We start from the raw sequence: 27,521 nt of genomic DNA, 5'->3' as shown, positions 1-27,521 counted from the left end.
CATTGAGCCATATTACTCCCTCCTATGCCCAAGAACACTTAATGAGGAAACCTTTGTTACTTTACATGGGAGCACAGTAACATCTCCCCTTCCACACAAGAGGTCCGTGAAATAAGTGAATTAAGAATAAAACAATGCAAAAAATTACTCATTCTAAATTGGAACAAATATAATAAATTATGCTGACTGTTAAAAATTTTGTTGGACACAAATAAAGGTGAATCAAATAATGACCCTGTTTTTATTTTAGGTTTAAGTTTTAGAATTCTGGTTTATAAATATTACTATCAAGGATAGAGAGCATTTTTAATTGCAACTTTTAAACAAAAATTCTCTTACCTGTAATTCAAGAGGTATTTCACTGCTTTGAAGCAGGAACTGTATTTTAGCCACTCTTTTAGAAAATTCTGAAGGTTTTTGTTCATGGACTTGTAACTCTTCCTAAAACACACAATGTCAATAGAAAATATATTTTTATTTTATACTTTATTTTCTGGTACCCATGATTGCTACTGAAAATATTTGGCAACTAAAAGAGTTTTAAATTTTCCCTAACCACTTGATTTTTGACAGAGTCCTGGGAGATACAAAACTAAGTGTCTTCATGAGTCAGGCATATGTTATAACTGAATGAAACACTCTGGCAATAACACATTTTGAAAGTCTTTTCCAAAAGTATAAAAATGGATATATGAACTTAAAAGTGAATAAAGTGACCAAAATTAGAGAAAAAAAAATTTGAAGCATCAGACTTGGTATATTGTAGTCATCATGCATGCATACATACATTTTTATATTACATTGAACCACATATAACTGCACGACTCTCTTCCTGTCTTCCTCTGAGGCCATCCATGTGCCTATCCATATATACTTTTCTCTTAATAAAGAGACAGCTACCTGTTTCACTATTTTATGTCTCTTTGTTGAAATTCTTTTTCAAAAAACACAAGAGCCAGAGCATAGCTTCTAGTCACTAGTTGCTGGTGGTCTAGTAGTTAAGATACAGCGCCCTCACTACTATAGCACAGGTTCATTCCCAGCCACAGAACTAAGATCCTGCTTCAAGCTGCCACACACTTGACCCATCCCCGAGGTCACTTTTACCTATGAACCTCCAGGTTGTCTATGAACGCACATTAATACCTGCTAACATCTTCCTGGATTACCACAAAGAAGACAATGGAATTCAGGTCTCCCTTGAGGAATAAGGAAAGAAATAAAGGATTTCTTTGTGACTTCTCTATCCCTCTTCAAGAAAGCAAACTTGATAGTAAAATGCCAATGTCTATAAAAAGGACATATGTTCTATTTCTGTTCAATTACCTTCAGTTTTTCTGTTTCCTCTTCAGTCAGTTGATGTAATTCCAATTCTTGAAGGACCTTTTCAGTCCACTCATCAATTCCATTTTTTAAGTAAAAAAGTTTGTCCCATAAAGCTAGAGCTCGACCAAGATTTTCATAGTAGTCCTCTGTCTTCTCATTTATCTGCCATAGTTAAAAAATAAAAATAATACATTAAATGGTGAAAAGTATAAGAACCACTGTTTCAATCAAACACAACTTTAAGATAAAATTTTAGATTACCTTTATTTGCTAAATTATTTGCTTTATTTATCAACAAAAATTTTGCTTTAATATACCATGTAGTTTATTATTCTACAAAAATGACTTAGCTGATTTGCTGAAGTTTATAAACAACTGAAAGAAATAGTCTTCCTCATTTCTAAACCACAATAATAAAAGAAGCTTTCAAAAATCCAGCTCAAAATATACAAATTCTTAATTTGTAATTCATAAAGTATCATTACTACTCAACCAAAAGTTAGTAAATAAATACAAAGCTGAACATCAATAACCTGCATAGATGAGTAATATATTAACTAGTTTATTTTAAATAAGTTGAGTATGCACTTGTAGATCTAAGAGTATGGACCCATTTCTTAGTAGTACCTAACTCTGGGGTAAAGTTAAATCCTAAGTAATAAATTTTATAATATTTGAACTTTTTTTTATAATAAGCACTTTTGAACTTTGTAATTAGATAAAAATATTAAAGATGCAAAAGAAAAGATCAATTTAATTGTTATAAAGTAGAATTTCTAGTCAATCAAATTATCACTTACATCAAGCCATCTATCCACAATAATATTAGCTTCTTTCTCAAAAGGAGGCTCTTCAAAAGTTCTCATTTTATTTAGATGAAACTGCAGATTTTTGCAGATCTGGTTAATCTTGTCTACAACTTCTAAGTGTTCATTAAATTCTTCTTTAACAACTTCAATCTGTAAAAGTGATATGAAACGTGTTTTGATATACTGACACAAACCGATAAGGCTTATTGTTCCACTTTTCAACAAAAAATTATTAGAATCCTGAACTTCTGGTTTAATAATAATCCTACACCCAAATTCCTTGTCCCACTCTGCATGATGAAATATTTATAATAGTCTAAAACTATGTTTCTAGTCAAATGAAATAATATTCTACCAAAAAAGTTACCTCTATTCAGTGGTCTGAAAAATGATAGCTCCTAGACTGCTCCAATAGGAATCATTTTTATAACTTTGAAGAACCTAAGTGCTCATCTGATTAAAACAGACAAAGCTCTAAAACATCAATAATATGACTTCTAGTTTAATCTTTCATGATTTTAACTCCCACATCATTTCTAACATAGAAGGTGAAACACTATCAGAAGGCCAACGATTTTAAACTACAAAATAAAATTTGAGCATTGAGTAATGCAATTCTAATGTTTCCACTCAATTTACTAAGTTTACACAAGCATTTTTAATGATTGTATAAAACTTGAAAATAGTGATTTCTCATAAATAAAATACTAAAAATTATATCCTCATGGGGGACAGGACTTCCATTTCTTGGAATACGCAGTGAACATAATTTTCCTTATTCCCATTAAGTACAACTAAAAACCCTGGACATCACCTACAAAACAGACTTAATACAACTAAAAAGTGAGGAGATCAAGGAGGGAGAATGGCTGGGGGTATCAGCTCCTGAAGCCAGCCTGGTGATGAGTTCCCTGAATCTTCCTTTTCCCTTGCATATCCCAGAGTGTGTGCTGGAGAAGTCAGAACCTGGCAATATCCACGTTGTACAGACCAAGAAAAATCTTTTCTCTTCACTCAAAGAACCAGGAATAGGACAACGCAGCAAAACAGAAAACTTTTAGGAAATACCCACTGGAGCAAAATCCCTTAGAAAACACGTGGTCCAACCCCATCCTGTACCAGCAAAGGTCAAGCAGAGAGCCTAGATCACCACCATCTCCAGGTAGTAACAGGAGCCCCACTCTCCCCCAGCCAGGAAAAAGAAGGCCAGGAAGAGCTCAGACTTTCATTCCTGCTGAGCAGTGACACACACACACACACACACACACACACACACACACACACACACACACACACACATGATGTCAGGGATGGCTACATAAGGAGCTGTAAAGAGGGTCCAGGGTGATAGCAGTGGAACCTTGCAGAAAGCGAGAATGCCCACCCTCAACCAGTAACAAGGAAGCCTCTATTTTGGGTGCCATGAAATTGTCTTTATTTGCGGACAACATGATTATCTATGTCAGAAAGCCCACAGAATCTACAAAAACAGCCCTAGAACTGATATGTTGGTTCAGGAAGGTCACAGGATACAAGGTAAACATATAAAAATAGATTGCACTTCTCAGTTGTAAAATATAGTGAAACTGTATGTAACTTTGTTTTGTATTTTCCAAGTCTCTTGTAAATGTGTTATCAAACTTTGATAATTTAAAAAAGAAAAAAAGGGAAAAAATCCAAAACTCAGGGAAAAAGACATGCACAATATTCAGAGAAAACTCAAATTCAAAAAGATATATGCATCCCAATATTTACTGCAGCACTATTTACAATAGCCAAGACATAGAAGCAGCCTAAATGTCCATTGACAGAGGAATGGATTAAGAAGACGTGGTACCTATATACAATGGAATATTACTCAGTTATTTAAAAAAATGAAATAATGCCATTTGCAGCAACAAGATGGACCTAGAAATTATCATATAAATGAAGTAAGTCAAACAGAAAAAGACAAATCTCATATGATATTACTTGTATGTGGAATCTAAAAAAAAAAAAAGATACAAATGAACTTATGTACAAGACAGAAACAGACTCACAGACATAGAGAACAAACTTAGGGTTACCAAAGGGGAAGGGAAACGGGGAGGGATAAACTAGGAGTCAGCGATTAGCAGATACACACTACTATATAGCATAACCAATAGATAACCAACAAGGTCATACTGTCCAGCACGGGGAACTACACTCAACATCTTGTAATAACCTGTAATGGAAAAGAATCTGAAAAAAAATTTTAAATCTACTGTATTTCTTTATACTAACAATGAATACATGAACACTAAAATTTTTAATATAATATCATCCACAATTACCCAAAAATAAAATAGGTGTAAATCTAACAAAACATATACAGTGATTATATGCTGAAAACTATAAAATGCCAAATAAAAAAATCAAAGATCTAGATAAATGCAGACACATACTGAGTTCATGGATCAGAAGACAACATAGTAAAACTATCAATTTTCCTGAAACCAATGGACAAGTTTAATACAATTATTATCAAATCCTAGCAGCATTTTTTGTAGATATAGACAGGGTTATTTTAAAATTTATATGGAATAATAAGGGAACTATAATAGCTAAGACATTTGAAAAAAGGAGAAAAAAGTGGGACGTTTACTTGATTTTAAAACTTATCATGTAGGTACAGTAATAAAGATTATATCAATTGGCAGAGGGACAGACACACAGATCAATAGATCAAAGTGAATCCAACAAATAACTCAACTGATTTCTCACAAAGATGAAAAAGCAATTTAAGGGAGAAATGGGAATCTTTTCAACATATGGTGCTGGAGCAACTGGATATTTACAAACAAAAACATGAACCTTGACCAAAGTTTCATACCTTATACAAAAACTGATTCAAAATGGATGATGAACTTAAATGTCAATCATAACACCATAAAACTTCTAGAAAAAGAAATAAGAGAAAATCTTCGGGATGTTGTGCCAGGCAAACAATTCTGAGACTTTGACACCAAAAGTACAATCTATGAAAGGAAAAACTGATAAACCAATCTTTACCAAAATTTTAATCTTTTGTTTGCAAAGACCCTGTTAGGGAGGTAAAAAGGCAAGCTACAGTTTGGGAGAAAATATTTGCAAACAATATATCAGAAAAATGACCAGTGTGTAGAATATATATACATATATAAACTCTCAAAACTCGACAGTTAAAAGAAAAAACGATCTAATTAGAAAATGAGCAAAAGATATGAAAAGAGATTTCTGCAAAGATGACATTCAGATGGGAAATGAGCACAAGAAAAGCTGATTGATACCACTAGCAATTAGGAAAATGCTAATGAAAATCACAGAGCAATACCACTACATGTGTATAAAAATGACTAAAACAAAAAGATATCTAATGCTGGTAAAGATGTGCAGAAACTGGATCCCTCATACATTGCTGGTAGGAATGTAAAATGGTACAGCCACTCTGGAAAACAGTTTGAAAAATTAACACACAACCCAGGAACTATACTCCAGGGCATTTATCCCTGACAAATAAACACACACACACACACACACACACACACACCCTATACCAATATTTATAGCAGCTTTATAAATATAAAGCTTTATAACAGCTCAAAACTAGAAACAATCCAGACGTCCTTTGGAAGTGACCATTAAACCAGCTGTGGTACATTCATACCATGGAATCCCACCCAGCAAGAAAAGAGAACAAATTATCAATGTATGGAAGAGCCTGGACGAATCTCCAGAAAATTATGCCAAATGAAAATAACCAATCCCTAAAGGTTACGTTTTAGGCTTCCCCATGGCTCAGCTGGTAAGGAATCCACCGACAATGAGGGAGACCTGGGTTCGATCCCTGGGTTGGGAAGATCCCCTGGAGAAGGGAAAGGCTACCCACTCCAGTATTCTGGCCTGGAGAATGCCATGGACTGTCATTTTTTGCAATGACAAAATTACAGAAATGAAGAACATATTAGTGGTTGTGAGGAGGTGGGAGCAAGAGGGAAATGGTAGGGCTATAAGATGACCACACCAGGTATCATGTGGTGATGGAAGTGTTCTTTCTCTTGATTGTATCATTGTCTGCAACCTGACTACAATATTGTACTATAGTTACACCAGACATTACCATTGGGAAAACTTAGTAAAGGGTACACAGGATCTCTCTGTATTATGTCTTATAACTCTATGTGAATCTATAATTATTTCAAATTAAAAGTTCAATTTAAAAAATGAAATTTACTTAAACGTTTTAAATGAAAAAAAACAAAAAAAAACAAAACAAAACTGGGCAGTCTCTGTCTCCTGACCTGAAGCTGACTAATACTTTGGCAGAGCGGAGATGTAGACTCTGGTGTTTTTTTTCCTACCCATTCAGGACACTTTACATTGAGCATAATAGACACTTGTTCAATTAAATGAAAAAAAATATATATATATGCATGTACATATATATGTATGTATCCTGTTTTTTATTACATTCAAAGAGCTTTGTTGTTACACCGACACAGGCCATTGGTGGGTGATGATAAAAGCAAGGGCAGGAGAGGACACCTCTAGTGCTGACAGGAGCTGCAGGTTTTGTCCTACAATGAATGGAAGGAGTAAATAAAGGAAACCAGATACCTCTGACATTTCCCAAACTTTAATAGTCCCCTGACATTCTAGCCTTCCAGTCTTACTTTTGCACTTCTGCCTTTCATTAAAGAGAGTGGAAATTCAGCACGGTACCCTAGATAAACATCCAGGTTTCTATGGTTCTTAAGGACAAAAGTTCTCAGTGGTATCATATTTCAGCCACTGGTGCAAAGTATCATTGAAATACACATGCCAGAGGTCGACTGTTTTCTCAAGACCATACCTAAGTCATCACAAAATTAACAGAGAGTTACATTAACAGCTGGCACCACAATTTGCTTTTTCCAGACAGATAAAAAAAAGCATTAGAGAAAATGATTAAACACAAGTGTACTTCTATATCTCCCATACAAAATGATACATTATTTCAGCAAATATACAAAGATACCATGCAAGATATAAGATTCTCAATCTAATAGTAAAAACCTGGACGTTTATACATTTCTTAAACATAATTACTTGTTTCATTAATTTCAAGATATTCTTGTGAGTAAATCTTTACACTTGAGAAAGAGGTATAAAGTTAGACATTTTTTACTTCTACAATACACGTTTCAAATATGTCTTCAGTCAGAGAAGACAATAATATGATTGAAACACAACTTTGTAATCAGACAGGCTGAGCTTAAATAATAATTCTGTCACTTATTAGCCATATAATCTTTGGAAAGTTATTTAACCTCTATCCTTACTTTATTTCTTTGTTTACAGAGAAAGTTGCTAACCTGTTCAGCCAAGCTGGGCATGGGGGGCGGGGGGTGGTAAGGCTATGCCATCAGTGGGCCTGGTAGATGGAACATCAAGCCAGAGAGGATTATTCTCAAGACTTAAGGTTTACTTTTGTTTGTCTTGTTAGGTTTTGGACTTACCTGGGGGGACCCAGTACTTCTTTCTTCTTTCCTATTCCTCTCTTTTGGAGTGGATGTCTATCCTACACCTGTCCCACCACTATATTTTTGAAAGCATATAATTTGTTTGGTTTCATGGGTTCACAGCTATAGTGTATAAGAAAGTGAATAAACAGAAATCTCAATTAAACAGAGTCAGGAGACCAGATGGGGTAGCAGAGCCCAATAGGAAGAAGAAAGATTCCTTTATCGGCAAGGCCTTAGCCAATGAAAAGGCCATGAACTGTTTACTGCTGGCTGCCCAGCTTCCTTTTCCCCCATATAAAAGCATTCTCCTTTCATTGCTGTGTGAGGACCCGCGCATGATTTCAATAGTTGCAGACCCCAAAATGCAATTCTATGTTGATCCTGAACGAATCCCTCTTTACTGGTGGAATTTCTGTCAGTCTATCTGTTTTAGATAAACAAGAGGAATTTCCCTCAAAATGAACTGAACCTTAAGTTTCACTCATAATCTAATTTAGATGAGATGCTGGACTTTGCTGGAGCAAGTTAAGACTTCCAGGGCTACAGACATATGTATACCTATGGCTGATTCATGTTGATACATGGCAGAAACCAACACAATATTGTAAAGCAATTCCTCCAATTAAAAATAAATTAATTTTAAAAAGACTTCTAGGGCTTATGGGAAAGAATGAAAAACTTTACATGTAAGAAGTACATGTTTTGGGTCAAGGGCAGAATGTTATAAACTGTGAGAACTGTCTTCAGAATGATACGAAACAAATCTATGTTGTTTATAAGCCTCCCCACAGTCTATGGTAATTTTTTTTAACACAGCCCAAGTGGAAAAAAGACAATAGCCATTAGAGGGGCTAATTATGGCAGAGGGATCAAGACCTGAACCTAGATTCCCAGCAGAAGGACTCACCCAGGAGAGGGGCTTACTGCCTGAAGGAGAAAGAAGTTTTATTAGTCAGATAAATAACTTGCCCAGAAAGCATATTATACCATTAATGGGTTGATTAAGTACTAGGCACTCTGCAGGCCCTTTACAGATGCTACCTCACCTAATCAGGAAAGAAGCAACTTTCTGCTGGTAACAGGATCCCACTTAATGGGACAAAGGCAGGACTTCAGGGCTGGGGAGGATTCACACAAACCAAGAATAGCTGCAAGTCAAGAGGGATTTGCTCTCTGGTCAGTTTGAAAGGCAGGGACTCAGGATCTGTGAGTATCTAAGGCAGAGACCTGGATCCTGAAACAAGAGCACAGGCTGGAAAATGGATGCTGGGGGCGGAGTAGAAAAGTAGCTGTGTGAACTGGGACATGTTTTAGACAAAGACTAAATTGTCCTTAAGAATCTGGTCTACAGGCATACCTCAGAGACCTTGCAGGTTTGGGTCCAGACCATGGAAGTAAAGGAAGTATTGCAATAACACAAGTCATGTGAATATTTTAGTTTCCAGACACATTTAAAATTTTTGTTTACATTACACTGCAGTCCATGATGTGTGCAATAGCATTATGTCTTAAACAATGTACATACCTTAATTTAAAAATACTTCACTGCCAAAAAAAAACTCTGACCATTCTCTGAACCTTTAGCAAGCCACAACCTTTGCTGGTGAAGGGTTTGAAATACTGCGAGAATTACCAAAATGTGATACAGAGACACAAAGAGAAAATGCTGTTGGAAAAATGGTATCGATAGACTTGCTCGACAAAGGGTTGTCACAAACTTTAAATTTGTAAAAGACACAATAAATCGAAGTCTAATAAAATGAAGTATGTCTGTATATAAGCTTCATTAATGTTGCTCTCAGTCATTGGAAAGTTTAATAAAACTGCTTTCTAACAGCCAGGTGTATCAAGTAGATGATATTTCACACATCCCTCTGACACTCTGACAGCACTTTAGTATAGAGTACTCAGAAAACCAAGAGGAGATGTAATTTTCTGGTGTATAAGAATACAGTGTAACATATTCTTTTCTAAGTATTCCATTCTTCTGCCACTCTGGTTGATAACCACATAAAATCATAGAAAACAATGACATCTAGTGTCCAAAAGTATAATTCTTCTTAGACTATAAAGTTGTGATTGGCAAGGCTATTAACACAGATGGAGCAACTTAGAGATAAGCTCACACATCTTTACAGAAAGTGAAGAAATAAAAAGATAATTTTTTCTTTATCCACTCAGTTCAGTTCAGTTCAGTCGCTCAGTCGTGTCTGACTCTTTGTGACCCCATGAATCGCAGCACGCCAGACCTCCCTGTCCATCACAAACTCCTGGAGTTTACTCACTAACAACCAATGTTAGGGATTTTCCTAGTACCCTCTTTCTCTTAAGGCTGTGGTGAAGTCAGGTTCTTCGTAGGTAGAAAGTCATTGCATAGACTGTTCCAACCTTTCAGCAAGGGCAAGCCCAGACTCCAACAGAACCATATCACCAATATCAAAACCCAAACAGATGCAACCCAGTATTAACTTGGGGACCAACTTTTTTTCAAGCCCCGGGGTAAATTCAATAAATTCTTGTATACGTGGTAAAACATAGTCACTAATAACTACTTCTAAACTACATTTTGAAAATGATTCCACTGATAACCTTCTCTCTATTGTCAGGCTTGCAATCGAGGCCGCTGTGTAAAGCTTCCTTTGGAATTTGGACTCACCTCTGCTATCCTTTTCTTCAAGTTCTCCTTTCCCATGTAGGAAGCCTGGAGGGAGATGACATTCTCTTCTTTTTGAATTAATGTTGTCAGGACACTTTTAAAATTCTGATACTGTTTTAAGAGCTCCAAAACTCTTTCACATTGGTCAAGGCTATGAAAAAAATAACACGACTAAATTTCTGAAAGTTACAAAACCATTCTTTCTCTTTGTAGTATGCTGTAGAAATAACCTAATAAGTTATAGAAGGATTTTTCCTCTAGACATGGTTTATAATATTGTTTTACAATGTAACCCAAGAATGATGGTATATTTAATTATTTGACAAATGGACGGTCTAAATAAGGACTGGATTACTATTTTCACCAGGTCAATATTAAAAAGTTACCAGATGTAAGCTCCAGACAGAAACATAGGATTCATAACCTTAAGGAATCAGCACCTCGATTTCATCATTAACTAAAAAATATCTTGGAAAATGATGCCTCTTTAGCATTATTTTTGGATATTGTTTCAGTGTTAATTCAATACGATTCAATGTCTAATTCAACTCATTATAGATTTTAGCCTTTTTAAAAAAAAAAAACGCTTAAGGAGAAAAGATGTTGCGGCAGTTAAAAGACAGCTGGTTTCTATTTATGGCTGGGTAAAATTAGTCATGTGACCTTAAGTAAATTACTCAGGCTCTGTGGACCTCACTTCTTTCCTCTGTAAAATCCAAGAGTGGACTAGATCAAACACCACAGACAGGCTTCATCTTGAATACTGTCTACTGAGGTTCCAGCAGGAAGCAGAAGGCATCCTCAGATGGAGTTCTGTGGCGGGAGGACCTCTGAGAATGGAGTTAAGGGAAACCACAGGGGAGCTGAGGCACCTACAGACTAACCTTTCCAATCACAGAGGCACCACCTGGCCTCCAGAGGAAAGAGGAAAGTGCCCTGAGCCAAAGAGGGAGCCAACAAGAGCGGTCAGAACCTCTGCTGAAAAGGGCGGGGGTTAAGACCACCTCGATTTCTCTCTCTTCTTGCTCCCGAATCTCCTATTAGTCCCTCCCACTTCCTAACCCAACTGGAACTCTTGGCTTGAGTGGTACGGTCCCTAGAATGGTCAGCCCTCCCGGCCACTCCCACCCTCAGGCAGAAAGGAAAGGAAGGTAAGGATGGAGACTATCCAGCTGCACTGCCAACCGGGACTGGTGAGCATTGACTGCTACAAAATTAAGAAAACTTCTGAGCCTTGTCCAGGCTCTGTAGGAAAGATGGTGGTAATTGACTGACAATACCTGTCAATCAAGTAGAAAGGTGTGGTAGAGTAATGCCCCCAACTCTCAAAGACATCTATGTCCTCATCCCTGGATCCTGCAAACACCTTATATACATAGCAAAAGGAACTCTGCAGATGTGACTAGATTAAGGAACTTAAAGTAGGGAGATTTTCCTGGATTATCTGAATGGGTACAGTATAATGACAAGGCCTTTATAAGACGTAGACAGGAGGGTCAGAGTCAGAAGGAGATGCGATAACAAAAGCAGAGATGAAAGAAAGACAGAGATTGAGATCTGAAGATGCTACTCTGCTGGCCTTAAAGTGGAAGGGGACACAAGCCAAGGAATATAACAGGCGGACTCCAGAAAAGGGAAAAGGCAAGGAAGTAGATTCTCTCCTAGGGATTCCAGAAAGGAACCCAGCTTGATTTTAGGTCTTCCAACCTCCTGACTGTATGATAAGTTTATGTTGCCTTTAAGCCACTACATTTGTGGTCATTTTATGTTGCCTTTAAGCCACTACATTTGTGGTCAGTTATTACAGAAGCAACAGAAAACTAATACAAGTGGGGCAATAGTAATTATAAATACACTATGTATATTTGTCCTCTAACCTCTTAAATTCATTTGCCCATAACCTAGGATTCCAGGTCTTGCCCCAGGCATTGGCCTAGTGAGCTTAGTGTGAAACTCTTAAGTTGGCCTCTCCTGGAGGCCGAAGGGCTGTGTTATCAACATACAAATTCCAAAAAGTTAACTGTGCCACAGACAATTTTTCAGATTTGGGAGAGTTTTTCTTTTAATTCTCTATTTTAAAATTTTAGCAGGTGGAGGAATTTTTTTTCCTTACCATTCTGTGACCAAGGTTTTTGCATTCTCCCACAAGACTGCTGTGTCCTGGCACCTTTGACTCAGGGCTTTGTCTCTGCCATCTTTGAATTGCGGAAGAGAATTCACCATTTCTTGCAAGTGTTTCTTCTCTTCTTCATATTCATCTAGGTCCTTATCCAGTCTGATTAACGATTTTCTCCTTGAACATGAGAGAGAAAAGTTTAACTGCCAAGTATCAATACTGGCCAATTTTGATTCAATACAAATATGGGTAATTCGTGGAGCACACTAACTTTAAGTTGCCCTCATGAGATTTATGCCAAGATCACACATTCCTATGACAGAGTTCAGGAGGATCTGCATTTCCAGAATTAGTTTGTGTTTTAAATAGAACAGACATACAAAACCATGAGCAGTAACATTTCTCAGTGATGAATACACTTATAAAGGGTGTGTATATGCATATGAGAAAAAATAAAGAGAATATGTGTGCATGGGTGGGATAGAAAGGATGATATGGAGAGAAGAAGAGAGACAGATGGCAGAACACTGCAAACCCCTCAGGCAGGGCACAAGGGGGTAAAAAGAAAGGGGACTGCAAATGTGTACAAAAAGCCCCCCAAAACAAAGAAGAGTCATTTGAACTAAGGGTTTTAACGTACAAATTAACCCTGGCAGGGCTAACTCCATTTGCTTAGGTCTAAATTGCTTTTATCAGATACTCTCTCTGTCTCTACTTCCTCTCTTCCAATTCTCTACTGAATCCACTCCAATAAGGCGCTCACTCCTCCAAGACTGCTTGTCAAGCTACCTAGTTAACGTTCACATTGCTAATCCCATGGCCCAATCTCCATCATCTCCTTCCTTCAACAATAGGCAGCATATGACACAGCTAATAGCTTCTCCTCATTGAAAGGCCTTTTCACTTGACCTCCAGGATTCTCTTGACTTCCCTTCAAAATCATTGCAGACAGTGACTGCAGCCATGAAATTAAAAGACACTTGCTCCTTGGAAGAAAAGCTATGACAAACATAGACAGGATTACTTTGTAACATGCATATGCAAACCTAGAGACATTACTTTGCTGACAAAGGTCCATATAGTCAAAGCTATGGTTTTCCCAGTAGTCACATATGGATGTGAGAGTTAGACATAAAGAAAGTTGAGAACCAAAGAATTGATGCTTTTGAACTATGGTGTTGGAGAAGACTCTTGAGAGTCCCTTGAATTGCAAGGAGGTCAAACCATCAATCCTAAAGGAGATCAATCTTGAATATACACTGGAAGGACTGATGCTGAAGTTGAAGCTCCAATACTTTGGCCACCTGATGCGAAAAACTGACTGATGCTGGGAAAGATGGAAGGTAGGAGGAGAAGGGGGCAACAGAGGATGAGATGGTTGGATGGCATCACTGACTCGATGGACATGAATTTGAGCAAGCTCCGAGAGATGGTGAAAGCCTTCCCTGTAAAAGTGTGCCTAATGACCACTTTTGAATTGTAACCACCTCCTCCTTCTCTGCTTAAGTTTTCCCCAGAGCCTTTATCACCAGTGCACATACTGCATATCTTCTTCTTTCCACTAGATAATAAGCTCTACAAAGGGCCAGAATTTGTGGCTGTTTTGTTAACTGCTATATCCCCAGGACCTAAAACAGTGCCTGGCTTGTTCTATTGATAACTCAATTAAAAATTAAAGCAACTTACCATCTATCAACGTGTAGTTTTCACTTACAAATTAATATTTATTACTAATTTATGTATAAATCTATAATAAATGCATTAACAATCAATAACTAAATCAGTTCCATGCCTCATTAAGAACTGGAGCACTGCAGAAACAGACGTCTCATTGACATGGAGAGCTCAGGGAGATTTCAGAGGGAAGAGCTTAATCAGCTAAAGAGCCTGGGAGAGCACTGAGCCTGAGGGATTAGAGGTGGACAGAAGAAGAGCCAGAAAAAGGGAGAGGTTTAGAAGGGGGAGGGGTGCTCCACAAAAGTAACTCTTTGCGAGCTTTTGCTAACATTTTCATTTTCAGGCTCTGAATGCCAGAATTAGAGCAGCAGCACTCACATAGAAGGCTGCCAACTTTGGAGACTCTCCAAAGTCAACACTAACTTTAGTTTACCTATTAAGCTCAGTCCCCTGCATTCCCACTCAGTCCCCCACCTAATCCTGCTGGGAAGAGGGGAAGGGACCCAAATACTGAAGGAAGAAGTAAGGACAAGGTGGCATGTGCATCTTCCACTTGTTTATCACCAAATGTGTGTAGTTTCCCAAGACTTCCCCCATCAAGAGAACTCCATAATAAATACACAGCAGTCAAGAGACTTTTCAGCAACTCATGGATCTTATACATGTCTTTTATCACTCTTCCTTCGTCCAGAAGAATGAAAACTTTAAAGAAAAAAATTATTTCCCTATCAAACTGAAAAAAAAGAAAAAAAATTACATAACACTTTGTAAAGGCATAATATCAACAAAAAGGAAGTTTGTCTGAAAAGTCTACAAAAAAGAATGCTGAACCCTGAATAGAGGAGGATGGAACAGAAGTTGAAAGATATAGGAAGCATTTATTTCACCTAATGGATACTTGGAAGAAAAAAAAAAAACAACAGAAGAATGTCATCTTGCATGGAGATGGATAAAAATACCTACCTTTGCTTTATTGCTGGAACAGTCGGATCCTTCAGGCCAATTTTACTGATTTGATTGTGCACATCTTGAATATTTTTCAGGAGTTCATCATTCTTTAAAATACAAGCCCCTAGTAATTTGTCTTCTTCAGTGACTTCCTCCTGACCACCAGAACAATGTGTCTCAGATAAGTTTTTGGACAAAGCATCCAGAAGTTTTTCACAGGAGGTGTTTTCACCCTGTTCAGAGTCTTTAATGCTTATACCAAGCATCTTCAAACTCTCATCCAAATGTCTGGCCTTGTCTCTCATCTGATGAATTTCCCTCTCTTTATTTTCCACCGTCAAAGTATTTGCTGGTACCACCTGTGAATCTGAGGCTGAATGGTCTGTAAGAAGCTCACCAGAGAGTTCAGTTGCTCTCAGAGAAGCCAAAAAGTCTTCCAGAGCTTTGAGAGCATCTTTACTCTTCTGTACTCTGTGGTTCATTTCTTCCAGTTGTGTTCTGTGTTTCAGGATAATATTCTGTGCTGCATGCAGGTCAAGGGGGTGTAATTCCTTTAATGCAAAGTTGCCTGACTGTCCCAAATTCTTACATGTTTCAATCTGTTTTACTATGGAATCTTGGATACTCTAAAATAAAGGTAATAAGAAAAGCTGAAAGACTGAGATAGAAAAAAGAAAGACTGTATAACAGAAACTAACCCAGAATTACATCACTAGATTTGATCTAGAAAATTGCTTCTCAATTTAACCAAGGTTGACAGTTTTGACAGAAGGAACATTTTAATTACAAATGATCCAATGACCCAGTTGTTTTCTTCTCTGATGGCCTTCCTGATGTTTTGGTCTCCAAAAGAAAAGAGGTATATCAAATTACTGATGCAATGAAAATAATTACAGATTGATCTGCTGAGACATCTGTTTATAATTTGAAAAATAAAACAAATATTTTCAATTTAAGATGAGATTTGGAATAAATAAACTACAGAATATGACAATTTAAGCATATGAGTCTATACAAATATTTAGGATTTCAGTCACTGGAGTTGGCATTCATTACCAAGCCTTCATTTATTTAAAAGCTTTTTATTTTGTATTGTGATACAGCCGATTAATAATGCTGTGATGGTTTTAGGTGAACCGTGAAGGGACTCAGCCATACACATAGCTGTATCCATTCTCCCCCAAACTCTCAGCAAACCTTCACTTTTAATTCAAAGAAAATACATTATTATTTACTCCAAGGTAACTACTTCTGAACTGGCGAGAAATTAAAGAGGAGAGAAATAAATAACAAGTCTATATTATTGAAGGTTTTTCTGTCATGGTTTATATTCTAAAGAAATACTATTGATGTTTAATAAAAAATCCATAAACATATATAAATCTCTGAAGAACTGATAATTCCATAAATATACTGTGAGAATTTACACTTACCCTCAGGTTTTGATAAATGTCATCAGCATCAGTGAGATGAAATTCCTGAATGGCCATTTCACAGAGCAGCAGGTCTGTGTTGCAGAGAATCAGCGCCTCCCTCTCCACGGGTAACACCATCTGCAGTACAGTCTCTAAAGACTCCATTCTGGGTGAAAAACAAGCCAGACATTGGGGGAAACACAGCAGAAAGTTATCCTATAAAACATATCACTGCCATTATTAACCAAGAACAGAAAACAATTATTCGATGAAAATACATACAATAATATGCATAGATCATCACATTAAAAAGTCAAACCCAGTGATCCACAATGGCAAAGAATGAGCTATTTGCTATATCCAAGTATTTTTTATAATTTAACTGATACTGCACTAAACGGAAAACCTGTGTAAAACATACTAAGCTTTTCCCTCCCTTTTGACATCAGATACTTGGATGTAACTGAACCTTGCCTTGGTGACAAAGAAACTCATATAAATACTAACTATTCGATTAGTGGGAATATAATAGCCTTCAAAAACTAAGCTAATTAATAACTTGAAATGTGTGAATCTGGATAAGTAGAATGTAGACTCCGAGCCTCAGTTTCATCTGATGTCAAATGGGTAGATGTGCTGGAATATGTAAAGAAAAAACAATAGCACTCTCATTCTAGAAATGAGGAAATCAAGGCCCAGAAGTCACGTGACGTGCCCAAATTCAGGCTCAAGGAGAGACAGTGGGAAGCACAGCCTTTGGAACTCAATAGACTTTAAGTTCCACTTAAGTTTCTGGCTAGTGTGGCTTGGTTTTATGATTTAACCTCCTTCAGTAGCAGTTTCCTCATCAGCTTCTCTTATGGCTGCTGTGACAATTAAATAAAATAACACATTTAGTAAATATAATACTAACCTTGCTTAAAACAGCATTAACAAATTCAGCAAATTTAGTAAATGCATGGTTAATAGATCCCAGAATGATACCTGGACTTAAGAGTCATCTGAAGCTCGCTTTCTTTCTCCTTTAATTTGCCTCTTGCCTTAACTATAAAAGGCTTCTTAATGTCACTCTCAAGCTCTTCTAACTTCAATGAAGTGATTTCAAACTCTTTCCAGCAAGCATCAGTTTCATTTTTTAAGACCTGCGTGGAATATATAATTTATTAATGAATGGGTTAATAGGCACAATTATTCTATTCTTACAAAATGAAACATTCACAACTATGGGCACAGTTTCACATGAAGATACATTTGAAAAGATATCTTCCAACAATCTGTAAGTAAACTGGATTTCAGAGAACAATTACATTAACTGTGCTCTCAGAGGATCCACTGAAAGAAGTCAAGGGAATCAGCAACATGACTTTTTTTTTTTTCCATTTTTATTAGTTGGAGGCTAATTACTTTACCTGCAACATAACTTTCAAAGAATCCAACCCCCCTTCCTGAAGTGAGATACTCAGAATACAACTCAGAAAGACACACAGACAAGGAAGGACAGATATTCTATTAGATATTCTAGTTTTCTCTAGATGATCATTTTTCTCCTTAAACTAAAACTGCAGCAAAACAGAATCATTTCTGTCAAATGAGAAGTGAATAAAATTAATTTATGATTTATTATCAAACATCTAAAATTCTATACCATTCCAAACCTTTATCTTGGTTCTATTTTTTAAAAAGAAGGCACTACTATAAAATCTGAGTGTTCATCAGCATCATTTGTCCTTCATTTTCCCCAAGGATTAGTAGTTTTTCTAATCAACTTATTATTCAGTCACAGGAGTAAGGTCTCAAGGCGATTTCTTGATTGTGATGAAAACCTGCTAAATTCATCACTTGAACAACAGAGATTTTCACACGTGAATTTTGCTTGTTCAGATGGAAAATAGAAAGGAGCCATTTGGTAGAATGTGAGTCAGGAACTGGCATCTTCGAAGGAAGAGAACTAGAAAATATCAGAGGCATTGAAGGAAGAACCCATGGCCTTTTCTCCACTGGATATGCCTTCTCTAAGGGTTCACGCTAACGTACCTCCAAACATACAAGGGTGCTGCATAGGAATGCCGATTATCGTCTAAATAAGAAACATACTTTAAAAAATTGATTAATTAATTTTTGGTTGTACTAGGTCCTCATTGCTGTGCATAGGCTTTCTCTAGTTGCAGCAAGTGTGGGGTTACTCTCTAGTTGCACTGCAGGGGTTTCTCTCTGCAGTGGCTTCTCTTGTTGCAGAGCGTGGGCTCTAGGGCAAGTAGGGCTCAGTATTTGCAGCACACGGGCTCAAGAGTTGCAGCGCTTGGGCTTATTTGCCCCGTGGTATGTGGAATCCTCCCAGACCAAGGATCAGAACCCACGCTCTCTGCATTGGCAGGCGAATTCTCCATCAGCGGACCACCAGGGAAGTCCAAGGTGGACTTATTTGTAGAACTTACAATTGGTATGCCCACCACTAGATTGTTTTTTCTGCAGCTCCTGAGTCAGACGCAATACTTCCTCTGAAGGCTCTCCATAAGATCACCCATCACCTACTGTGAACACTGCCTCCACTACCTACCCCTTCCTTACTGACCAACATCAAACAGATAATGTGACAATTAGTTAAGATGATAGCTGGCTGAAACAGAAATTCAGAGTGGCTGATTTTTCACATATCCTTAATTTTAGAGCAAACCAGAAGGTGTATTGGTTGAAACAACCTTCAAACATACTGTTTCAACCAATTCATCTGAAGCCTTCATCTCCATCCCAAACACAATCCAAACTTCTAATTTGATAAAATATCAAACAAGAGCATGAGCAATAAATTAGGACCTGGAACCAAACTCTTTACTGGGTTTGGGTGTCTTTCTGAAAATGGGTGACAGAACATTCTTCAGAAACATCTAGCATCTGGGACCTCAACAAAAACAGTGGTGTAATACTTAGGGTGTCTTTATTTTCTATATTTAGGGTGCTATTATTTTCTTTTGTAATAAACATTTTTTTATGATTTTTTAAAGATTTATTTATTTTTATGTATTATTTATTTTTGGCTGCCCTGGGTTTTCATTGCTGCCTGTGGGCTTCCTCTAGGAGTGGGCACCAAGGCTACTTTCTAGTTGTGGTGGTTTCTCTCGCTGTGGAGCGCAGATTCTAGGCACACAGGCTTAGCTGCCCCATAGCATGTAGGATCTTCCCAGACCAGGGACTGAACCCATGTCCCCTGCACTGGCATGCAGATTCCTAACCACTGGACCACCACGGAAACCCTATGGTGGTATTATTTTCTAATAAAAGATAAAACTCCTCTAGTAATATTTTCAGTATTTACCTGTAGATCTGTCAGTTTGTCCTGTAGACAAACACTACTCCTTTCCTTGTCACTAGAGAAATCAGAAGTAATTCTGGCAATGCTGTTTTGCAGGTGAAGTTCAAGGGTGTCTTGGTGTGTATCATACCTGGAAAAAATTTAAATGCAAAGTTATTTGATTTTTAAAATAAGATCCCCAAATTTTTTAAGTTACTGTCAACTGTCCATAGGAAAGCCCAGGGAATTCTGCTTAAGATATTGGACTACAGGCAAAAATTATGACCAAAGGAAACTAAAAACTTATTAAAGTATACCGTATCTGCACTGATAAAAGATTTTTGCTGGATTTTCTAGTTGTTTAAAAGAGTTTACCTCTCCTTAACATACACACAATACTATACATAAAATAGATCACCAGCAAGGATTTACTGTATGGCACAGAGAACTATACCAATATTTTTAATAACCTATAAGGGAAAAGAATCTGAAAAAGAATATATACATATATATGTATGTATGTATATCTGAATCATTTTTCGTATCCCTGAAACTAACACAATATTGTAAATCAGCTATACTTTAAATAAAAATCTTTTTTTAAAAAGCAGTTTACCTCTCTAGTAAACTGTCAATAGAGGTACTGTGACCCTTTTCATATTTCTCCATGATGCTTTCCTCCTGTTGAGGCTTTAACTTGGACTCCAGGTTAAAATTCTGAACCAATTCCATTGCCTAAGCAAACACACAAAAGAGTAAACATACTATCTTCAATATACTTAATTACCTGGAAAAGATAAACAGTTTTGTGATACAAATGGATATCATTGATTCTTTATACCCCAAACCTCAGCTCAGAGACAGGTCTTCCTGTAGGACATAGGAGATTTATCAGGCTGATTCTCACCTTCTAATTGGTATGCCAGCAGGGTAGAGGCATTCTCCCAACCCCTAAGCACTGTCTCTGCTTGTGACCACATAGCCATCCATGGTCAAGGTCAGACAGAAGCACAGCATAGCACGCAGGAGCAGACCTCTGAAACAAGTATACCTCATTCCTGCCCCACACCTTCTGACTGGCAGCCTGGACTCACAGCAAATCCCCACTAAGCTAGAACTCAAGAATTTGGAAAATCCAATTCCCAAAGGAAGTAAAAGCCATTATAATGATAAAAAGACAAATGACAAAAAAAAAAAAAAACACATGACAAATGAACTAGTTCATCTCTGATGCTGAAGCATCTGTGCCGATTAGGCTCAACTTTCTTGTGTTCTTGAAAGTAACGCACGTAGGCAGCATGTATTCATAATGGTTCAAAATGGTCACTTTTGGAAAGAACTGCTTGTGTCCTCAGGGGAAGACTGTGTCCACAGGGGAAGATCAAGTTACGACTGCCACGGCTTTGGTTTGTTGTATTCTAATTCTTTGAAAAGCAGTCATCCTTACATTATTTAAGTGAGAATTCTCAGCTGATAGAAACAATCAGATAATTAAAACCAATACTCAATGAGAAGTGGATTATTGTACTCTTGGTATTTTTCCTTATTGAATTTACTTCTAAAACACATTATCCAGATTTAACACCTTTTCAGCTGATGGCTGACTGTCTGATTTTGCAGATGGCACCTCGCTGAGGGTATTCCCTCCTCCATTCTCAGATGCATCCGTGGTTCCCCTAGGAAGGAAGCAAAATTGCATATTAAAATATCGGGAGAAAAAAATGAAGCCTAAGAGAGAATAAACAACATTCAGTGTCATGTGCCTTCAGAAAGGTACATGATAAAGATAAGATAAAGAAAGGCTTTATCTTATTTCTCCCTGACATGTAGCTATTCTCATGAGGCACTGACTTGTTTCTCGATGTGCCTCCCAAGGTGGGCTGCAGTGTCGCATGGATCTCGGAAGCACATTTCCGAAGCCTCTCTATCTTCTGCTCGTAGTCTTTGAGCGCTCTCCTCACTTCTTGTTGACTCTTCTGAGAAGTCAGCTCCTCACACAGCTCCCGCAGGACATCCATGTGACGATCAAGCTGGTACAGGCTGCCTTCCTCAGAAAAGCAGGCCTGATTGAGGAAATAAAGTGGGAAATGTGTTTCCAATGAGTTTACGTGATTAGTCCATGAGGATTAGAAATGAACAGATGTGTGTGGCTTTAACAACACATTCTTTTATAAGCCCCTCCAGTGTGCCTGGTGGGGGAGTGGACACTGGAAACAAAAACGAGGCAGTTGGCCCTGAAGGGATTCGCCACAGCCTAATGATGGAATGAAGGAAACCAGAGCACGTCACCCCAATATATGCCTCTCAGACACAAAAGGAAATTTTTTTTAATTGAAGCATGGTTAATTTACAATAGAGCTTCCCTGGTGCCTCAGACGGTAAAACGTGTGCCTACAATGCAGGAGACCTGGGTTCAATCCCTGGGTCGGGAAGATCTCCTGGAGAAGGAAATGGCAACCCACTCCTGTATTCTTGCCTGGAGAATCCCATGGATGGAGGAACCTGGTAGGCTATAGTCCATGGGGTTGCAAAGAGTCGGACACAACTGAGCGACTTCACTTTCTAATTTGCAATGTTGAGTTAGTTTCTGCTATACAGGCAAGTTATTGAGTCATATATAAAATTCCCTCTGCATTTACTTCTTCTTCTTCTTTTAAAAGTATTTATTTATTTATTTGGCTATGTCAGGTCTTAGTTGCAACATGAGGGATCTCCATTGTGTATCCAGGATCCTTGCGGCGAATGGACTCTAGCTGTGTCTCATGGGCTCTGGAACTCTAGGGCTTCAGTAGTGGGGGTGAGCAGACTTGGTTACTTCACTTCACGTGGGATCTCAGTTCCCCGACCATGAATTGAACCCATTTCCCCTGCATTGGAAGGTGGATTCTTAACCACTAAACCACCAGGGAAGTCCCTTTTCCGCTTCTTATTTGCCTTCAGCTCAAAATAATTTTCATGTCATAAATCATAATGAAGAACAATATATACAATATGCAAATTAATTTTTTAAAAAGAAGCAGTAAATGCAGTAAATGCATATATATATGACTGAATCACTTGTCTATATAGCAGAAACTAACACAACATTGTAAATTAACCATGCTTCAATTAAAAAAATTCCTTTTGTGTCAAAGAGGCATATGTTGGGGTGACGTGTTCTGGTTTCCTTCATTCCATCATTAGGCTGTGGTGAATCCCTTTACGGCCAACTGCCAACAATATTTCTATATTATTCTTCATTATGACTCCCTAGAGTTCTGGAGCCCATGAGACACAACTATAGTCCATTAGCCGCAAGGATCCTAGATACACAACAGAGATCCCTCATGCTCCAAGACCTGATGTAGCCAAACAAATAAATAAATATTTTTTTTAAAAGCAGCAGCAGAAAAAAAAAAAAAAAGCAGCAGCAGCAATAAATGCAGAGGGAATTCCCCGGCGGTCCAGTGGCTAGGACTCAGAGCTTTCACTACTGGGGCCCAGGGTTCAATCCCTGGATCGAGAACTAAGATCCGGCCAGCTGCACAGTGTGGTCAAAAAATAAAACAGAAAAAGGCTTCTCCTTTTCTGCCTCAAGGCAAGAAATAAAGCTCCTTTTACTGGAGACAAGAGTTTTATCAGCCCAGAGATGGGACCAAAGGAATCTGCAACAAACCTTGTACCCTAACGCTTCTCTTCCTAGTTATTTCTTCATCATTTCACTACCCCTAGCCCAAACTTCTCTGTCTTGTCAATTCTTCACAAATGTATTGTTTCTTTGTCTGAAAGGTACACAAGATTCCTGCTCTGGTCACTTCTTTGGGTCATTATGCCCTTATGAAGTCTCCAAAGCACATTTAAAAAATTCAAGGAAATATGTATGCTTTTCTCCCATTAATCTGTCAGTTCAATTTCCAGATCCAACCAAGGATCTTAAAGCGTCGAGGAAAGCTTGTTCCTTGCCCACAGTAACCACACAAATAATGAGCATACAGCATGACAAGGGACATCACCGGCCTTAAGCAGTTGAGAAAACCCCCTTCACATGAGGGAACCATCTGGGCTAGAGGCTGAAAGAACATGCATGGAGTCCTCCAAGTAAAAGGAGAGGGAGGTCATGCCTAACAGAAGGAGCAGCCAAGACAGGAAAAGCTCCAGATGTTCTGAAAGGACATGGAGTCTAATGTGGCAGGAGGGGCATGTCCTGGGGCCACATGGTGAAGGGCCTGTGTGGCCTTCTGAGGAGTTCGGAGATGTCCTCAGAGTAAGTGGGGTTCAACGGGATCACTCTTGTGACGGAACCAGAATATGATGCCACTGCCATCTCACTGAAAAAATAACCCAGGTTAAGGGAAGTAGCAACACTGATGGAAAGGAAGGAGAAGAAGCAACTCTTCTGAAGATTAACAGATGGGACAGGGCAGCTGACTCCAAGTTCTGAGACGGTGACGTCTTTCATAACCGGATGTGTTAGAGGAAGAAAAGTTTGAGAGGAGATAAGACTGGCTGGCTTGGGACATGCTGAAGTGGAGGTCTCCGAAGAGCACTGGTGGTATCTACTACTCAGAGATGCAATATGGACTTCAGGGGAAAGGACTCAGCTGAAGATAGGATCTGGGCTCTTCCTTGCAGAGAGGGCAGTTAAAGCACCAAAGTGCGTACAGTCACCTGGAGCAAGCATAAGATTAGCCAAAAACAGAGACCCCAAAACAAAAGCATTGGGATATCAGAAGAAAAAAGGAAGATTTGTGAAGAACACGTAAAAAGAAGGCTCTCCCCCAAAATAATAAAATGCAAGAGAGATGGATATTGAGAGAGCCACAGCAGTAGAAAGTTTAAATGAAAAGAGGAGCCGGGACTGTCAAATATACAAAAGCAATCAAATAGGATGAGGACCAAAAACAGACCGTAAGATTTGCCCAGGCTGGTTTATATCCTGATCTGCTATTTTTCACAAAAGCTGTGCTTCAAAGGATGCCGAGTCCTTACAAAAATAACTACGGGAACTTCAACAGAGGGTGACATGTTTGTAACCAGAGTCTTGAGGACAGGGGGCACTGAGATATATGAAAAAAACAAAAAATTAAGTCAATGCTGAATTCTTCTCACTTCTAAAAAACAAGACGCGCAGGCTCTAGCTAGATAGAGCTTGAACTGCAGAAGGGATGATCCCCAGGGGACAAAAGCGCTGAGGTAATTTTCAGAGCCGTTTTAATCCTAGCCAAGGACTTACTAAACCATTTAGGATAAATCCCACAGTGATGACAAAACTTGAATGGAAACAGGTTTTTACCTCATGTTCTTTGATGAGACCCTTGGTCCTTCCTCTGCGAATTAGCTTCTTTTCTTTATTGATTTGCTTTTCGAGTTTTGCAATACTATCACTAAGTTTTCCTTTTTCAATGTCTATTTTTAGTTGTTGAATATACAGGGACATTTCATGATGAAGAGACTGTTGAAAAAAAAATCAAAGACACATATTAACCATGGAAACAGGATATATTGAGAAGATTTCCATTAAAAAAATAAAAATATTTGTGGTAACCAAGGATAGAAATGAACTTATGTGTAATTCTGATTCATGCATATATCTTTGGGGAGGATGTTTTAAGATATACCAGACTCATAAACATATTTTTTTTCTTTCTAATAACTAAAAATGTGTTTCTGTGAGAGACATGGTTAGAATTAAAAGACAAGAGGTAGAATGGGAAAAAATATATACAAAATATAGAGAAATAAGCCTATGGAGAAATACAAGTAACTACAATGTATATCCTGAATGGGATTCCATAACAGACGAAAAAGGACATTAGGTGGAAATCTGTGGAAATAAGAATAAAGTATAAACTTTAATTAATAATGTACTATTAGTCCTTTATGACAAATGTATTATATTAATATAAGATATTAATAACTGGGGAAACTGGGCATGGGTACACTGGAATTCTCTGTATCGTTATTACGACCTTTGTAATAATTTTGTAAATCTAAAATTGTTCTAAAATTAAAAGATTATTTTAAAATGTGTTTTAAGAAGCCCTTTAACAGTATTCAATTATATTACCTTATTCTCTCTCTCTCTTCATATATTCACACACATATTTAACACTCAATAACATTTAGCAAAAACAATCTCTGTGGTAGGTGCTTTATACAAAGCCTTGCAACAATGCTGCCAAGTCGGTGAGGTTATTCCCAATTCATCAACGAAACTCCTAGGAGTTAAGCAACTTGCTCAAGGTCATTCATTAGCTGTTGGATCCAGATCTGTCTGCCACCATAGCCTACCCCTATATTCTATGAAACTCTACATATGTATTTATTAATATCAGGATCAATATCAGGATCATAAGGCCCAGGCACAAGACCCAGACATACGTGCATGTTCTTACCTCCCACTTGGCACGGATGTCTCTACTCTTTTCTTCCAAAGACAGCTTTACATCATCAGTTACATTATTTTTCAGTTCTTCAACAGCTTTCAAATACTTGGCCAGACTTTTAGTATTAAAAATGATCAGTGCTTCCTAAAAAAAAACCCACAAACAAGAACATGAAAGCCTTATTCTACTGCCATGTTCTCAAAGCTAATTTAACAGGTAGAATTTTAGAGAATTTTAATAGAGAGAACCAGGAAAGGACTTCATGGAGACTACTTGAAGATTTAGGGGAGACTTTTAGGTATAGATTGAGGGTGATCTCCCTTTTGTATGCCTTGATTTCTTTTGAAAAGAACTGCAAATATTTATTATTCAAATGTAGTTACACCTTTGAGGCCAAGACAAAAACTTTCTTATGATATTCCAAATAGTTTTTGGTCCCTTTCATAAACAATTAAAAGGCTTATTATTATGAGCCACTGGCAAAGTATCTTTTAAATTTAAGTATTGAGCAGATGACCATACTTCATAAGTAATACAGTCCAAAGAGTATACCAGCTTGTATTAGATATCAGTGTTGCAATAAGACACAGTTTATAGTAGGGGTAATGTGGCAAATATTTAATACTGTGCATAATCATTTTATGCTGCAAGGAGGCAACATCCTCTTATCATGGACTTCAAAGGCTTGTTTAGGCCAACAACAATGGCAGTCCCAAAGACTGCAATGTGCCTGCTCCTTATCTCACACTTACCTACTCTTCTTATAGGATCTTGCCTGGTAATAATACTCTGTAAGAACAGAAACTCAGCTTAGGCAACCATCAAGCAACAGAACAAAAAATAGTTTAGTGTCTATGAAAGGGCAGAAAAATCTATGAGACAAGAAGATGAAACTAATTCTGGGGGAGAAAGGAATGAAGCAGGCTGGGGATTTGTTCATTTACTTATTACATATTTGTCACGGGGCTCCTGCAGAAAAGAACAGTCTGAGCCCCAGGGACCTCCCCTAAAGCCTCTGTGAGGTCTGCTAGATTTATGGAAAGGGAAGACATGCTAGCCCATGTGCAGGCAGGGAAGTCCTACCACTCATGTGTCCCAGGGGCCCCTGGGGTCTCAGGGCAGCTAACTGGCAAGGCACAGATTCTGCTTCTGCTGTGAAAATGGGACTATTTCACTAAATGCCAGAGACAAAAAGGGGGAGGCCTTGGCTTCAGATTTCAAAAGGAAGATGGGCAGGAAGAGGAAAGTGGTATGAGAACTAACATTATAATTCCTCCTTCTGGTAGAGAAGGGGCCTGAGGCCTCTGCTTTTTCTTTCCCTTCCCTCTTTCTGACTGTATCTGTCCTCTTGAAATCCAGCCTAGTGATTATTTACAAGAACCATTGACTCTAGTTCAGTTCGGCACTCTCAGCATT

The 27,521-nt window shown here is 37.9% G+C and overlaps 1 protein-coding gene across 4 annotated transcripts in view; it reads right to left on the bottom strand.

Annotated features, from left to right (window-relative positions):
* Nucleotides 1-27,521, bottom strand: part of SYNE2 (spectrin repeat containing nuclear envelope protein 2) — a 314,324-nt gene that overhangs the window by 171,478 nt on the left and 115,325 nt on the right. For all 4 annotated transcript variants that reach the window (XM_043472258.1, XM_043472259.1, XM_043472261.1 and 1 more), the window contains exons 22-35: nucleotides 26,115-26,249; nucleotides 25,013-25,171; nucleotides 21,592-21,803; nucleotides 21,326-21,416; nucleotides 20,357-20,475; nucleotides 19,765-19,891; nucleotides 17,436-17,593; nucleotides 16,470-16,617; nucleotides 15,052-15,662; nucleotides 12,409-12,588; nucleotides 10,296-10,446; nucleotides 2,127-2,285; nucleotides 1,327-1,488; nucleotides 340-441 (exon numbers count right to left, since the gene is read on the bottom strand). In XM_043472258.1, the coding sequence (XP_043328193.1) occupies nucleotides 340-441; nucleotides 1,327-1,488; nucleotides 2,127-2,285; nucleotides 10,296-10,446; nucleotides 12,409-12,588; nucleotides 15,052-15,662; nucleotides 16,470-16,617; nucleotides 17,436-17,593; nucleotides 19,765-19,891; nucleotides 20,357-20,475; nucleotides 21,326-21,416; nucleotides 21,592-21,803; nucleotides 25,013-25,171; nucleotides 26,115-26,249 (2,514 nt within the window). The remainder of the gene's footprint in view (nucleotides 1-339; nucleotides 442-1,326; nucleotides 1,489-2,126; nucleotides 2,286-10,295; nucleotides 10,447-12,408; nucleotides 12,589-15,051; nucleotides 15,663-16,469; nucleotides 16,618-17,435; nucleotides 17,594-19,764; nucleotides 19,892-20,356; nucleotides 20,476-21,325; nucleotides 21,417-21,591; nucleotides 21,804-25,012; nucleotides 25,172-26,114; nucleotides 26,250-27,521) is intronic.

Source organism: Cervus canadensis, chromosome 6, assembly GCF_019320065.1.
Source record: "Cervus canadensis isolate Bull #8, Minnesota chromosome 6, ASM1932006v1, whole genome shotgun sequence".
Classification (NCBI taxonomy): Eukaryota; Metazoa; Chordata; class Mammalia; order Artiodactyla; family Cervidae; genus Cervus; species Cervus canadensis.
Note: the sequence above shows the minus strand (reverse complement) of the source record. Positions and strands in the feature narration are given on the sequence as shown.